The following is a 17911-nucleotide window of genomic DNA, read 5'->3' as shown; positions in this document are numbered from 1 at the left end:
GTGATATCGCTGGTCGTTGAATAAAGTTCAGAACTTTATTTGGTCGTCAGACCGGCGTGTATCGTCAGGTTTGACACCAAAAGCAACGATAGCAGCGATGTTTTACGCTGGTAACCAGGGTAAATATCGGGTTACTAAGCGCAGGGCCGCGCTTAGTAACCCGATGTTTACCCTGGTTACCAGCGTAAAAGTAAAAAAACCAAACAGTACATACTCACCTGCGCGTCCCCTGCCGTCCGCTTCCTGCTCTGACTGAGCGCCGGCCGTAAAGTGAAAGTACAGCACAGCGGTGACGTCACCGCTCTGCTGTTAGGGGCCGGCGCTCACACAGTACAGGAAGCGGACGCCGGGGGACGCGCAGGTGAGCATGTACTGTTTGTTATTTTTACTTTTACGCTGGTAACCAGGGTAAACATCGGGTTACTAAGCGCGGCCCTGCGCTTAGCAACCTGATGTTTACCCTGGTTACCCGGGGACCTCGGCATCGTTGGTCGCTGGAGAGCGGTCTGTGTGACAGCTCTCCAGCGACCAAACAGCGACGCTGCAGCGATCGGCATCGTTGTCGCTATCGCTGCAGCGTCGCTTCGTGTGAAGGTACCTTAAATGTTTTGGAGTTGCTTAGTCAAAGCCCAGACCTTAATCCAATTAAGAATATGTGGTCAGACTTGAATATTGCTGTTCACCAGAGGAAACCATCTAACATGAAAGAGCTGTAACTGTTTTGCCATTAGGAATGGACAAATGTTCCAGTGGCCAGATGTGGAAAGCTCATAGCTTTGTTCTTCTACTAAGCCCACGCTGTCAGGCAGGTACGGACTGGGGCTGAAATTCAGTCCTGGCATTTGAAATCACACAGGCTCATGTTGTCCCCGTCCCCATGAACCAGATGGGATATATTACTAATATTACCCTGGATGGAGGAAAGGAAGATATTCTACAAGACCAATATGTCTAATGATACCCGTGGCCTGCTGAGGTAAGTGACTGAGTCAGCAACTTTGTGCTCCATCACAACTCTTAACAGTATGGGTATCTTGAGAACACTGATTCTGTTAACAATGTAGCAGACATGGCAGCCCATAACTAGACAGGTCCTTCTGGCATTTGCCAGAATTGCCAGTCCGGCCCTGCTGTCAGGTGGGAACACTGTCAGTAGTGCCTCTACCAGGGTCAGTTTGTATTCACGCATTTTGTGATACCACTTCAGTAACGGAAATAATGATGGTATGTTGTCCTTGTAGAGGGGATCCAGCAGGGTGGCACACAGTAATCAATAGTGGTAACAATACGAGCAGTTGTTGGCTGTTGTACAGACACTGCAGCATGTATTGTCTCATGCGTGCCAGACTGCCCAGAGGCAACCACAAGCTGTCCTCGGTGGGAGGTGATTGATCTGGGTCCTCCAGTGATGCATGTGAGCTGCTTTGAGTGCCACCCTGCTGTGAACACAGTTGCTACTCCTACAAAACGGTCCCCTGGCTAGGCAGTTGCGTACCTGTCAGCTATTGGTACAGGAACTCCAAGCCATGTGTGGACGACAGGCCTGACAACGATTTGAATGGTCCGCTTCCCTATTCCTTCTGCTCCTCTTCCTCCTGTGCCACCACCTCATCCATCACCTGCTGAATTGTTTTTTTCCAGCAGACATAAAAGTGATATAGTAATGTGCATGATTGCATCATCAACACTGGCCATATTGGTGAAGTATTCGAATCAGCGCAACATGACACACAAGTCCTGCATGGAGGCCCACTCATTGGTGAAGTATTGTTGTTCCACATAGCAACTGATCCGTGCGTGCTGCAGCTGAAACTCCACTAATGCCTGATGCTTGCACAGTCTCTCCAACATGTGCAAGGTGGAGTTCCACCTTGTTAATACATCTCATATGAGGAGGTGAGTGGGAATTCAGAAGGGACGCTGCAGCACAGACAGGCGAGCAGCAGCTCGGACACGTGGGTAATTTTTCATGAAGCTCTGCATCCAATGCAGTACATGCGCTAGGCAAGGGATGTGTGTCAAACCGGCTAGGCCCAAAGCTGCTATGAGATTTCACCTGTTATCGCATACCACCATGCCGGGCTTGAGGTTCACCAGAAACAACCACTCATCTATCCAATGTTTGATCACCATCCACAGCTCCTGCGTGGTGTGGAATTAGTCCATCAAAAAGAGGAGTTTCAGAACAGCCTACTGTAGTTTCACCCTGACTTTGCTGAAGTTGGTGGTACAGATCATATTGTGACCGGACGAGGGGGCGTTGAAGAAAGTGGTGTAGGAGGCAACCAGGACAGATAAACATCCAGCAATCCTTGGTGGTGTTAGTACATGAGCAAGAACACCTTCTGCCTCTGCCCCAGCAACCACTACATTTACCAAGGGGGTAATTAGGGAGCTGTAACATCCATGGCCAAAGCTTACGTTTACGCTGTCGCTGCACAGTCCACGCTTAATTTCGTCGCAACGAGTGATAGGGTATAGGCTGGAAAAGTAGTGGCAGCGGGGAACAGTCACTGCCATCAGTCTCCACCAGCCAGAATGGCAGCATGTCAAAGGACAGGAATTTGGAAATTCTGTCATTTAGGACCATGGCTCTTGGGTAGGAAAGGCGAGTATTTCCCCTTTCTCTCGAGTGTTTGTGGGATGGAGAGATGAACACTTCCATGAGATGGTGTAGAGATGCTCAGTGACACTGCTGGTGGTTCTGCTGTCACATCCTCTCTTTGCGGGGAGGCAGGTGGCTCTGTTGATCGTGAGCAGGAGGAAGAGGCTAAGACAGCAGCAGAGGAGGGAGCAGGAAGAGGCTCAGATTTGTTATGCTTTTTAAAGGTGTGCACTCCACTGCACCTCGTGCTTGGAATTCGGATGCCTCGTCATGCATACACCATCATTTTTTCATGTTTGATTCTCATTTCTTCCTCCCCACACTAGGTGCCCAGATGGGTTCGAGATTTTCCTCGTCCCTTGCTAGCCTTTATATATAGTATCTCTTGACTTCAGCAAAGTAGTATCTCACACCATCCTTATTGAAAAAATGACTACCGGTAAGTATGGAATGGACAAGGCAACTGTTAGGTGGATTCATAACTGGCTGATCGGACCTGAAGAGTGGTCGTAAATGGCTGCACATCCAGTTGGAAGAATGTATCATGTGGGGTACCACAGGGTTCTGTTCTGGGCCCTGTATTGTTCAGCATCTTTATCAATGATTTAGATGAAGGTATTGAGGGTACACTGATTAAATTTGCTGATGACACAAAGCTAGGAGGGTTAGCTAATACTAGAGAAGAGAGAGTATTCAAAAATATATAAATAAACTGGAGCAGTTAGCAGTAACTAACAGAATGATTTTTAACAAGGAAAAATGTAAAGTACTACATCTGGGCAATAAAAATGAAAAAAGCATACACAGAATGGGACGAATAGGGCTAGGCAACAGCACATGCGAAAAAGACTTGGGTATACTAATAGATTACTGAACATGAGTCAACAGTGTGATGCAGCAGCAAAAAAGACAAATACAATTCTGGGATGTATTAACAGAAGCATACAGTCTAGATCATGTGAAGTCATTATTGCTCTCTTCTCCTCTTTCATCAGACCTCATCTGGAATACTATGTCCAGCTTTGGGCACCACATTTTAGAAAAGACATCAACAAACTGGAGCAAGTTCAGAGAAGAGCGACCAGGATGGTGACCGAACTGCAAACCATGTCCTATGAGGAACGGTTACAGGATTTGGGAATGTTTAGCTTCAGTGATGAGCGAGTATACTCGTTGCTTGGGTTTTCCCGAGCATGCTCAGGTGACCTCCGAGTATTTGTTAGTGTTCGGAGCTTTAGCTTTCATCACGGCAGCTGAATGATTTACAGCTATTAGCCAGGCTGAGTACATGTGGGGTTTGCCTGGTTGCTAGGGAATTCCCACATGTAATCAAGCTGGCTAATAGCTGTAAATCATGCTGCTGAGGCGATGAAAACTTAAACTCCGAGCAGTCATACTCGGAGACCACCCGAGCGTGCTCGGGAAAACCTGAGCAATGAGTACACTCGCTCATCATTATTTAGCTTGCAAAAAAGAAGACCGAAAGGAGACTTAATAGCTGTCAACAAATATCTCAAGAGCTGTCACATTGTAGAAGGATCATCTTTATTTCTCATTTGCACAAGGAAAGACTAGAAGCAATGGGATGAAACTGAATGGGAGGAGACACAGATTAGATATTAGAAAAAACTTTTTGACAGTGAGGGTGATCAATGAGTGGAACAGGCGGCCACGAGAGGTGGTGAGTTCTCCTGCCATGGAAGTCTTCAAACAGAGGCTGGACAGACATCTGTCTGGGATGATTTAGTGAATCCTGCTTTGAGCAGGGGGTTGGACCAGATGACCCAGGAGGTCCCTTCCAACTCTACCATTCTATGATTCCATATGTCATGGTGAGAAAAAGTACCGTATTTTTCGGACTATAAGACGCACCGGACTATAAGGCGCACCCAGGTTTTAGAGGTGGAAAATAGGGAAAAAAATATTTGAAGCAAAAAAATGTGGTAAAATATTTAATAACATACTATTATATGTGGTGTTATTATATATAATAGTATGTTATTATGTTGGAAGCTGCGGGACCAGTGTGGTGGCTGTGAAGTACTATATGAAGATGCTGGAGGGTGAGTATAAGAATGGGGGCACAGGGCTTATATTGAAAGCACCACTCCAGCACTGCAAAATAACACTGGAGTGCTGCTTTAAAATCCCATGGGAGAACTATAACTCCCAGCATGTCCTGCAGATCCTATGACATGCTGGGAGTTATAGTTCACTAAAGGAGTGGCAGAGTGCTTTATTGTGTTTTGGAAAGACTAACCTCTTAATTGTGGCAGCCAGCCTGTGGTGAGGTAAAAGCATCCCATGACTGCACACACACAGAGCCCTCTTGTTGCCTTTCCACAGCACAGGTAATGGAAGCCAGCAGATTCTAGTGTTGGAGTCTGAAGGACCTGTGTTGATGTCAAGAAGAGGGAGGGCTCTGTGCTGCCATGTGATGCTCCAGCCCGCCCACTTCTGACATCATCACAGGTCCTCCTTGTGCACACTGCACAGAACTCAGCTCCAGCCCAGGCAGGTATGCAGCGATCTCCTTTCCCCTGGCCCCTGCTGCCTCCTCCTCCCCCGGACACATGGATCTCCCCAGCTGCTGCAGGAATCAGCGCTGAGGAAACCATGTGTGTCCCTGCTTAAGTGCAGTATTCATTTGCTGCTCCCTGCTCACAGCTCAGCTGATAGGTGGGCGGGGAGTAGCTAATGAATATTCACTGCACTTAATCATCGGGACCACATGGTTTCCCCAGCGCTCATTCCCGGCAGTGGGGACATTTTTATGCCTCCTGAAGTGGGATAACAGTGCGATCCCACTGGCTGCTGCCCCCCTCCCCACATGCTACATCCCTACCATAAGACGCACCCACACTTTCCTCCCAAATTTGGAGGAAAAAAAGTGCGTCTTATGGTCAGAAAAATACAGTATGTATTTTTACTGATGTGAATCCTTTTTACAATGCCATAAATTGGTTTGGGAGATATGTGGACGACCTTTTGCTTGTATGGCAGGGTGGCCTATCTGATGTGGACAAATTTAATGTCTACCTCAATTCTAATGAATGGAATCTGAAATTTAGTGTAAGCATTCCTACTATTGTAACTCCCTTTTTAGATATTTATCTAATAGGTAATTGTGCCACAAAATGTTACAATGTCCCTTTACGGGAATGACCTTTCAGGCAACACAGTATTGTTATCTTCAGCTTCCTATCCCCACCATACTATACGAGCCATACCGTATGGGGAATTCAACTGTGCCAAGCAGTTTTGTTCTACAAATGAACTATTCGTTCAAGAAAGCAAGGTTATCAGCAAGCGCTTGATTGAAAAGGGTTATAATAATCGTGACATCAAACATGCTATCAATAAGGAATCCAAAAAGCCTAGATCCTTTTCACCCCATTACAAGTCCTCTCTGTCTCAGGATAATACGCAATCTATGGTCACGTTCTCAACTCCATATAGTCCACAGTTCAGTGAAATTAAATCTATTGTAAAAAAAAAAGTATTTACATGTTACTAATCAGGATGACATCCTTCACGAAATCACCGGTAATGGTTGCAGATATGTGGCCCGGAGGGGTCTAACCCTGGATAATTCTTTATCCCCAGCCTTATCAAACAACCCAACAACACTAGAACGTGGCTATCTGCAATAGGTTTCCATAAATAAGCCGGCAATAGATGTAATGTCTGTGCACATGCATTGGACAGAACAAAATCAATCCGGTTGGCTTCGGGTACAATTCACAATATTACAACTTTCATCACTTGCGACAAAATATGTCGCCTATTGTATATACGGTCTTTTCTGACATTTAAAAAATATCACGGGCACGACTCGTAAATTGAAAAAAAGAATATCAGAGCATTTATCAAACAATAATAACAAAAATGGTTTCTATTCAGGAGCATCAAAGCATTTTGCCAATGTCTGCAAAGGTGACACCACGCACCTTTTTTGGATTTGAAAGAGTTGTGAACTCTGCCCGTGGAGGTAATAGACAAAAACAGTTCACCATCAGGGAAGCCTTTTGGATTTTAAAATCAGACACCAAATATCCAAAGGGGATGAATTTCAGAAATGATTTATTCTATATATATATATATATATATATATATATATATATATATATATATATATATATATATATATATATACACACACACACACACATACCGTATATACTCGAGTATAAGCCGACCCGAGTATAAGCCGACCCCCCTAATTTTGCTAGGGTGGAAAATACAGCAGCTACCGGTGAATTTCAAAAATAAAAATACCGGTAGATGCTCCATACCGTTCATTACCGCCCCAAAGGAGGTTCCATATAAAGCTGTGCCATATATAATGCTCCATACCGTTGATTATTGCCCCATAGATGCTCCATATATAGCTGTGCCATATAGAATGCTCTGCACAGTTCATTATGGCCCCATAGATGCTCCATATAAAGCAGTGCCATATATGCTCTGCACTGTTCATTATTGCCCCATAGATGCTCCTTATTAAGCTGTGCCTTATATGCTCTGCACTGTTCATTATTGCCCCATAGATGCTCCTTATTAAGCTGTGCCTTATATGCTCTGCACTGTTCATTATTGCCCCATAGATGCTCCTTATTAAGCTGTGCCATATATGCTCTGCACTGTTCATTGTTGCCCCATAGATGCTCCTTATTAAGCTGTGCCATATATGCTCTGCACTGTTCATTGTTGCCCCATAGATGTGCCATATAAATCTGTGCCATATATAATGCTCTGCACCGTTGCCCCATAGATGTGCCATATAAATCTGTGCCATATATAATGCTCTGCACCGTTGCCCCATAGATGTGCCATATAAATCTGTGCCATATATAGTGCTCTGCACCGTTGCCCCATAGATACTCCACATAAATCTGTGCCATATATAACGCTGCTGCTGCAATAAAAAAAAAAAAAAAAAAACACATACTCACCTCTCTTGCTTGCAGCTCCTCAGCGTCCCGTCTCGGCGTCTCTCCGCACTGACTGATCAGGCAGAGGGCGGCGCGCACACTAAATGCGTCATCGCGCCCTCTGACCTGAACAGTCAGAACAAGAGAACGCGAAGACAGAGCGGCGCCCGGCGTGTGGAACGTGGACAGGTGAATATAAAATACTCATCTAGTCCCGGCGATCCTGGCGCTCCCCCTGCCTGTCACACTGTCTTCGGGTGCCGCAGCTCTTCCTCTGTCAGCGGTCACTGGCACCGCTGATTAGAGAAATGAATTTGCGGCTCCACCCCTATGGGAGTGGAGTCCATATTCATTTCTCTAATGAGCGGTCCCATGTGACCGCTGAACAGGGGAAGAGCTGCGGCACCCGAAGACAGTGTGACAGGCAGGGGGAGCGCCAGGAGCGCCGGGACTAGGTGAGTATGCGACAGCCTCTCTCCCCCTCACCCGCCGACCCCACCGCTGACCGTGACTCGAGTATAAGCCGAGAGGGGCACTTTCAGCCCAAAAATTTGGGCTGAAAATCTCGGCTTATACTCGAGTATATACTATATATATATATATATATATATATATATATATATATATATATATATATATATATATATATATATATATATATATATATATATATATAGTCTTTTTTATTGTGACCAATTGTTTGTTACGTCAGTAAAGGTACACTTCTTATGCATCACTAATGCAATTAAGTGTGCAAATATTTGATTGGTTCGTTTTCCCTATTTATACTTGAATGCATTGCCATTTCTGTATTCTATGATTAAGGGCACATTTATTGCGTCAGAAACATGTCAGGTGTTTTTATCTACTTTTTAACCATGGCTTGACATGCCTCGAAGTTCTTTTTGTTTTTTTTTTACCGGTTTGGTGTGCCGGACGAAGTCCTTTCCTTTTTCTTGGTACAAGATTATGTAGGTTACATAAAAAAATGAAAGCTATGCTTTAACGCCTCTCTATCTAACGTTTGCATTTTTCTGTACCTTCTTCCATGAGCGTTATTTTTCTATTGAGTCATATGAGAGGTTGCTTTTTTGGCAGACGAATTTTAATTTTTATGACATTATTCATTTTACCATACAGTTTATTTAGAAATGGGGTGATGAAATGGTATCTTAAGTTTTGTTTTTACAGCGTTTACGATTTGAAAAAAATGACCCGGCAGCACGTTTCTCCAGCTCAGTACGATTAGGGCACATACTGAACTTGGTATATATATTTTTTATTTATCAGGTCAAAATAATTCAGAAGTTTCTAAGGAAGAAAAAAAAAGAAAATAAATATGTTGCAATCTTTTAAGACGTCCAATGTTTTTATTTTTACCAATGATGGAGATGTGAGGGCTTGTTTTTTGTGCCCCGAGTTTTATTGATACGCCATTTCGACCAGTTTTGAATGCATATTTTTTCTTTTAGGGAGGTGTAGTGACTGAAAAAAACACACTTTTTTTTTCTTCTCAGCATTTACCGTGTGTTAATTTTATATTTTGGCAGACCGGACATATAAGGACATAGAGAAAACAATTATATTTATTTTTCGATTTCATAAGTTTTAAATGTGAGAAAAAAAGGGTTGATTTCTTAAAAACATTTTTTTTTTTTTTTTACATTGTTAACCTTATTTTTAAGTCTCCAAAGAAACTGGTGATAGTCTGATTGCTTATGCTGTATAGTGTAGTACAACAGTATTGTAGCATATAATGGAAATTGTGGTCTCTAATCAAGTTCAGAATGTGGCTAAGCTTAAAAGGTGAACCAGATACCTTCAGCAGCCCCCAAGCTGCCTAGGCTAAGCATTGGTGCCCTGCAATCGCTACATGGAGTGCTGATGGGAGCCAGTGTGAAAGCACCAGCAACTGACAGCGGCATTTAAATGGTTGACACTTCCTATTAGACACAGATGCTGGCAGCATGTGGCGAGATCTCTGCTTATCAGCCTCCTCTATACACAGGCACTTGAGTGCTGATGTACATATATGCGATTATGCGCTAAGGGGTTAAAATAAAGCAAAGCCTGTTGTACTTTATAAACAGTGGTCAGAATGCATTTCACCTGACTTGTTCCCTACAACATTAGAGCTGCTGTACTGTGAAGGTACCTTGCCAATCAAGAGTTTGAAAAAAATTGTTATGATTCTGTTCATCGGAGCTTGGTGGCTCTGGAGAATGTTCTGCGGGGGAGATCTCCGCTTCATACTGTGCAGTAGACCCTGGCTGTCTGGGCAACTCCGGTTTTCCTGGAAAGCACAAACACACAGCTTTAGAACATTAAAAACATTGCTTACTCACGGACTTGGGCCTGTGTACTTTTCAGATACTGGTAGGTCACTTCAAAATGGAGAAATTGCAAAAAGTAATGAGAGTAGAAAGTAACGAGTAGTTACGAGCATTAAAGGGGCTGTCCCATTAAATATATTTATCAGCTATGTACAGGATAGACAATTAATGGATGACTGCTGGGGGGTTTCTAGGAACATGAGTGATCAAGAAATCGAGGGTCCCAAAGACCCACATGAATGACATTGTAGAGCGCGAGCATGACTATTGCTCCATTCATTTCTAAGAGACTATGGTGGTCATGCTACACTCACAAGGGGGACTTGGGTATCTCCAGTTTCTTGACTGATAGATGTCCTAGCAGTTAGACCACTAAGAATCTACACTGTGGATAGGTGATTAATGTAGAGAAGGGATAACTTGTTACAAGATGACCAGAAGATAAATTCTACAAATTCAATATCTGAGAACTTCTTTCAGAGCTCTTAAATCTAGGCATCAAGATTTATGACCATGAATCTGAAGTCCCAAATGTCCCTCCCTCCCTCTAGTTCCCAACCTAAAGCTCAAGTGAAAAGGTTACCAAATTTTGACAGCATTTCCTGTTGTTCTTCTCGGCTTGAAAAGAGAATCTTAGGAGTCAACCGCTTGGTGTTAAGGTTTTCCCAGGGTGGAGTGATGTTTGCCGGCCTGTCACGTGGAGAGACCTCCACCTCCAAGTTCACTTGAAATAAATCAGGGTATTTTTCTTGTATGTCACAGGCATCCAGATCATACCTACAATGATGGTGAGGTGGAAATTGAGAAAAGCTCTGCGTTTATCATATTGTTCTGTTTGGTAACTGCTTCTGCAGATAAATGTAGTCACTTGTCCTACTCCAAGCATAATACAATAGTACAGATCTGAAAACATGCACACGTAGACAGTGCTTTGGGCACAAAAACGAACAAAATAACAGGAAATGAGGCAGTCTGCAGAGAGAAGGGTCAGGAGTGCATGAACAAAGTTAATATAGGAAATATTTAAGCAGTACATGACTCTTAGCAGAAGACAGCTGCACCACTTTCACAATGCATTCAACTCCTAGTAAGAGCTTGGATGTTAATTTCCATAGCTAACTAAACTACGGTACATACTTTGCAAACTTCACAGTTGTGGCATTTCGAGGTACAAATCCAGTGTGAAACTGTATCTGGAACATCTTCATTGAAGTCATCTAAAAGAGAAATAATAATCGAACATGTATTGTGAAAATAATTATAGAAAACCATTGGAAATTTGTCATGTTTTAATTTTAACTAGCACAGTCAATAATACCTGGATTTCTGTAGGCAATTTAAAGGTTTGGTTTTTTTTAAGGGACTGATGGCCTACCTTAAAAATAAGCCATTTATGCCAGATTGGTATGAGCTGGACTCCCAATATCCCTATTAATCAACTAAACTATAGGGACCTGGAGTATCCATTAGTGATGAGCGAGTTTGCTTGCTTAAAGAGTTATCCGAGCATGCTCGAGTGCTAATAGAGCATTTTCTGCGTGCTCTAACACCATGTGTGAGTCGCCACGGCTGCATGTCTCACGGCTGTTCCGACAGCGGTAACACATGCAGGGATTGTCTAACAAACAGAGTCCCTGCATATGTTGCTGCTGTCGAACAGCCGTGAGACGAGTAGCCACGGTGTCTCAAACATAGTATTAGAGCATGTCGAAGATGCTCTATTAGCACTCGAGCATGTTTGGATAACACCTCATCACCAGTAACCATGTCCCATTTTCACAGACACAGTGACATACATTTGGCAGTGGATGTGCTTGGTATCACAGTACAGTCACATTCCATTTAGCAGGTGAATTGCAGCTTCGTAGGTCTGGTAAGAAGGGTGATTGGAGTCAGACTCTCACCAAAAATATTTAAAAGGAACCTGACAAATCTATGCTGTGAAAATGACAGGAAACATTATTCAGGGCGTGGCTGAACGTCTGTGCCACGGCATTTCAGAGAAAACAGATTCAGAGGTCTCTACCATATTTATACATAGGGAAAGACCTGTCAATCAACTGTAATGGAGTAGAGAGATACCAGCCAGAGACGTCTTTGGGACTAGTAAGGTCTCTCTCTATGGTCCCAGACAGGCTTTTCAAATTATGTTTTCTCAGATACTGCACAGCGAGTCACAGTAACACATAACTGGCTGCAGAAACCGAGGCAGGCTGATTCATGCCGTCTGTGGTTTCTTAATCTAATAACAGTTGCATTTTATGCTACGCTAGAAGAAAGGACAATCAACCCTCCTAAGCCATCTATATTGGCATCCAGGACTCAAAAAATTGATAAGAAAGCTACCTTGAGATCTGAAATTCAACAACTACGGGTAAAGTCTCACAAAACGATTTACCAACGATCACGACCAGCGATACGACCTGGCCGTGATCGTTGGTAAGTCGTTGTGTGGTCGCTGGGGAGCTGTCACACAGACAGCTCTCCAGCGACCAACGATGCCGAGGTCCCCGGGTAACCAGGGTAAACATCGAGTTACTAAGCGCAGGGCCGCGCTTAGTAACCCGATGTTTACCCTGGTTACCGTCGTAAATGTAAAAAAAAAAACAAACAGTATATACTCACATTCCGGTGTTCGTCAGGTCCCTTGCCGTCTGCTTCCCGCACTGACTGACTCCCGGCCGTAAAGTGAAAGCAGATCACAGCGGTGACATCACACACACCGATCCAACGATGACAGCGGGAGATCCAGCGACGAAAGAAAGTTCCAAACGATCTGCTACGACGTATGATTCTCAGCAGGGTCCCTGATCGCTGCTGCGTGTCAGACACAGCGATATCGTATGGATATCGCTGGAACGTCACGGATCGTACCGTCGTAGCGACAAAAGTGCCACTGTGAGACGGTACCCTTACTCTAAGGTAATCCATGTTTTACTTAATACGTAAATGAGCTGTTTAGGTCTATGGGCTGAACACTAATCACCCTGAGAATCTGCATCGAAAGCTTATTTTAAGTGAAAGAAGGTCTTAACAGTGTGAGACATGCAATAACTGATACTTGCTACCCTCATCGCACTGCGGAGATGTGAGTAATTACAACTGACAGTACAACAGAGCGAAAAATCGTCTCATTACAAACACATTTGCAGAAGCAAATAACCTCTCAGTGCTGTCAGCTCTGCTGTACTGCCATCCCACCAACACACTGACTGCCTGGGAGATGGACACTCAAGCACTATGAGAAAACAACTGCAGCTGTAGATTGTATTTTTTTTTTTTAATGAGAAAAGGTTCAGGTGTACTATGGTAGTTATAATCACACTCAGCTCTGCAGCAAGATCAAGAGAGCAGACTGTCAGTCATTAGAGGATTCACACTGTTAAGGCTATGTGCACACGTTGCGGATTTGGCTGCGGATCCGCAGCGGATTGGATGCTGCGGATTCGCAGCAGTTTTTCATGCGGTTTACAGTACCATGTAAACCTATGAAAAACCAAATCTGCAGTGCCCATGGTGCGGAAAATACAGCGCAGAAACGCTGCGGTTTATTTTCCGCAGCATGTCAATTCTTTGTGCGGATTCCGCAGCGTTTTACACCTGCTCCTCAATAGGAATCCGCAGGTGAAATCCGCACAAAAAACGCAGGAAATCCGCGGTAAATCCGCAGTGCGTTTTACCTGCGGATTTTTCAAAAACGATGAGGAAAAATCTGCACAAAAATCCGCAACGTGGGCACATAGCCTGACACATTTCATTTAAGCCCTTAGATACTAAGCCGATTTTGACCTTAACGATCAAGCCAAATTTGAGAAATCTGATCGTCACTTCATGTGATAAAAACTCTGAAATGCTTCAATGTATCCCAGTCATTTGCAGAATGTTTTTTGTGACACATTGTACTTTATGATAGTGGTAAATTTAGGTTGATATGTTTTGCGTTTGTGAAAATCTCTGAATTTTGGAGAAAATGTGAAAAATTAGCAATTTTAAAACTTAAAATTTTGATATCCTTACAGCAGCTAGTCATGCTGTACACAATAATTAACATTTCCCGTATGACTACTTTACATCTACATCATTTTTCAAACATTTTATTTTGTTAGGATGTTAAAATGGTTAAAAGTGGACCAGCAATTTCTTTTTCCAATGTGCAAATTGCCTCTTCAGAGAGGAAGACTACTTGAACTCTATAATGCCAACTATTGGAAGTAGCGATCCTACAAGTTATAGGTCAGACATGATGTTTCGGGGTGTTGCCCCTCATCAGTCCGAAGTATGAGAACTGATTTGGCTAGGTGAGAGGCTTAAGAGCTAATATTTCACCATACTGGCTATGGCATGCCAATGTAAGGAGTGGTGATGAGCGAGTGTACTCATTGCTTGGGTTAATTTGTTACCATGCTTCTACGAAGTGTGCTGTTAAAAGGTTTCTAACCACATGTGGGCCATCTGGACAAACGGCAGAGCTCAGAAGCTAAGGAGCACAATTTGAATTTTGGAACACAAATTTAACGGAAATGTCACATTTGTAGGACCCCTAAGGTGCCTAAACAAAAGAATAAAAATTTTTCTCCTAAAAAGTTTTTTTAAACCCAAATTTGCATTTTCACAATGAATAATAGGAGAAAATAGACCCCATAATTTGTTACGCAATTTCTTCCTAACACGATACCACCCCATATGAGGACAAAAACTGCTGTTTGGGCACATGGGAGGGCTCAGAAAAGCAAGAGTGCTATCTTATTTTTGGACCATAAGTTTGTCTGGAATAGATTGTGATTGCCATGTTGCATTTACAGCGCCCCTGACATGCCAAAACAGCAGAAACCCCCCAAAAGTTACCCCATTTTGGAGACTAGACCCCTCAAGGAATTCATATAGGGGTGTACTGAGAATTTTTAACCTACAGGTTATTCATGATACTTTAGAACATTTATATGTGAAAACAAAAACATTTTTTTTTTTTTTCACGGAAATACTGTTTAGCATCAAATTTATATTTTCCACGAGGGGCAATAGGAGATAATGGACCCCATAATTTGCTATGCAAGTTTTACTGAAAGTGGCAGTACTACATATGTGGTTGTACACTACTGTTTAAGCACACGGCAGGGATTGGATGGGAAGGGAGCACTACTAGGCTTTTAGAATGCAGATTCCCTTTGAATAGATGGTGGGCTCCATTTGCTGAGCACCTGAGGTGCCAGAACAGTAGAAACCCCCACAAGTGACCCCCATATTAGAAATTTCACTGCTTAATGATTTCATCTGGGGGTGTAGAAAGTATTTTGAAGGTACCTTACAGAATTTTGCAACATTGGGAAGTGGAAATATAACATTTTAGTGGTAAAAATGTAATTCTTTTGCTAAAAATCTGTCAGGTACACAAAGGTTAATAGGCGAAACTGGACCCAACAATTTATTGAATAATTTCTCCTCAACTTAGTGATGTCCCACATGTCGCCAGAAACTACTGTTAGACCACGTCAGGGCTGAGAAGGAAGGAGCGCTATTTGGCTTTTGGAGCACAGATTTGGTAGAATAGTTTACGGGCGACATTTGCTGAGCCTCTTAGTTGCCAGAACAGTAGAAAAACATCAAAAAAGTGACCATAATCTATAAACTACACTATTCAGTCAATTCATCTATGGCTGCAGTGGCAGTGACTGTTTTGTAGCATCCACACCGTGCTTTATTCTGATGAATTGCAACGATGCCACTTTAGTGAACATACATTGTGCCATGCCACCATGCAGTCTAGTGCCCTCCTATATTGTATCGCCCCTATACATTGTGCCCAAGTTGTGCTGCTGGGGACATGCAGCCCATAAATTGCTAATTTAGCTCTCCCCCCTACAATAATGCCAAACATGTGCCCGCATACTGCGATTAAGGCACAGTGGGGCTCAAAAGGAGGGGGAATTTCAATTCGTGAGCACAGATTTCCATGGATTTATTTATTTTTTAAGGGGGTGGGAGCTGTGTTGCTTTTCCAGAGTCTTTGTTTTACCAGTAATGTGGGAACCCCCTATACTTCCAGGGACAGATGTTGGAACTCAATGGGGGCTGGTTTTGCACGGGATAAATTAGTTTTTTTATTGGTAACATTTTGGGGTACATAATATTTTTTTTATCGCTTCCAGAATAAGGCTGGGATCACATTCTTTTGTTCTATGCGGAGCACTTACGTTGGGGCTTCCATGTAAATTCAACAAAAATGTGATTCGGATGAAACCCCCAACGGAACAACTCACTATAATGTGTTAGATGGAGACACTTTAGACTCCTTTTTGGCATCTGTTCTGGTGGTGTCCACCTTTTAGGCATGCACAGAATCGTGATTATCCACACTTGTGCATTAAAAATACACATAAAATAATGTTACATCCCTGGAACAGAGACCAAAGCGACTCCATCTGCCTCATAACGGAGTGGATCAGTTGGGCTGTTTTGTTTGAATCACGGTTTTTGGATTTTTTGGGGAAAACCAGATGAAAGCGCTCAACGGAGAGCGAAGGATAAATGTGACCCGAGCTTTATTCCAATTTTTGGAAGGCAGAATGAACAAATAGACAGCAGTACAAGAATAGTTCTTATTTTCATTTTTGTGCGGTTAACCATACGGTATAAGTGATTAGACGACTTTATTCTTCAGGTCAGTGCGATTACAGTGACACCAGATTTATATATATTTTTAATGTTTTACTGCTATCACACAGTAAAAATGCTTTTTTATATACCGTATATTAAAAAAAATACATTTAATCAACATGAGAGCTATCTTTTTTTTTTGTGAACAGAGCTGTACGAAGGTTTATTTTTTGTGCGAGGAATTGGAAATTTTTCGGTACCATTTAGGGGCACAATGCTTTTTTATCACTTTTTCATTCAGATTTTTCAGATGCAGAATGCACAAAAACCAGCAACTCCCTTATTGTTTTAATTATTTTTAAAGCTGATCACCAGTGTGGTAAACGTGAGAAGATCGACTCGGGTCAGTACGATTACAGTGATACCAGATTTATATAGTTCTTTTTATGCTTGGCTACTTTTACAGACAAAAAAACTATATTTTACAAACTATTTTTTGCTGAATGAGTCACATTAGAACTAGTATTTTGCTGAACAATTTGGCGTTCTCACTAGTATACATTTTTTTCTACATATAACTTTTGATTGCTATTTATTCAATTTTTTTGTGACAGTATGATGAAAAAGCAACATTTTTGTTTACCGTTTGGAATAAATTAAGTACACATTGTATAGATCGGGTCATTCCAGACACAGATATACAAAGTGTGTGTCCTTTTTTTTTCATTACATAGGCTGCATTTTTGGTGGCGAATCAGCTTTTAGCGATTTATGCGCATTTTGTGTGTTTTTTTTTTTTTTTTTACATATTTGATTCAACTCTTTTTTTTTTCTTTTTTTACTAAGTCCCATAGGGACATAAATTTTTCTTCTTTTGATCGCTGGTCTCATGCATAGCATCACAGTACTCTTATACTGCAGTGCCAGAGACCTGTTAGGGTCTCCCTGACTCACCCTGTGAGGCCACTTTCACACATTCAGTATTTGGTCAGTATTTTACATCAGTATTTGTAAGCCACAATCAGGAGTGGAACAATCAGAGGAAAAGTATAATAGAAACATATGCACCACTTCTGCATTTATCACCCACTCCTGGTTTTGGCTTACAAATAAAAAATTGACCAAATACTGAGTGTGTGAACTTGGCCTTAGAATGAGTCAGTGAGATGTAACAGGCCACCAAACCCTGGGGTCATCAGATGACCTTAAGGTACCATGGCAATGATCGGCACCCATGATCCTGTCAAAGGGTGTCTTTTAACCCCCTTTTAACCACTTAGACACTGATGTCACAATTGGCAGCTTTATTTAAAGGGGTTAATAAGCCCCGATCGGTTTAAAACCGGCTTGGGCCGATACCGTAGGGTGTCAGCTGTCTTGTTCAGCTGTCACCCACAGGAATTTCGTCCGTATGGGGGGTGCCATTTACTTATACCCAATCGCCA

At 42.6% G+C, this 17911-nt stretch overlaps 1 protein-coding gene across 1 annotated transcript in view; it reads right to left on the bottom strand.

The window, feature by feature from the left end:
- Positions 1 to 17911, bottom strand: part of GAK (cyclin G associated kinase) — a 175941-nt gene that overhangs the window by 38740 nt on the left and 119290 nt on the right. The window contains exons 18-20 of the mRNA XM_077270235.1: positions 11010 to 11089; positions 10456 to 10649; positions 9695 to 9832 (exon numbers count right to left, since the gene is read on the bottom strand). Of these exons, the coding sequence (XP_077126350.1) occupies positions 9695 to 9832; positions 10456 to 10649; positions 11010 to 11089 (412 nt within the window). The remainder of the gene's footprint in view (positions 1 to 9694; positions 9833 to 10455; positions 10650 to 11009; positions 11090 to 17911) is intronic.

The sequence above is a fragment of the Ranitomeya variabilis genome, chromosome 1 (genome assembly GCF_051348905.1).
Source record: "Ranitomeya variabilis isolate aRanVar5 chromosome 1, aRanVar5.hap1, whole genome shotgun sequence".
NCBI classification, from domain to species: domain Eukaryota; kingdom Metazoa; phylum Chordata; class Amphibia; order Anura; family Dendrobatidae; genus Ranitomeya; species Ranitomeya variabilis.
Note: the sequence above shows the minus strand (reverse complement) of the source record. Positions and strands in the feature narration are given on the sequence as shown.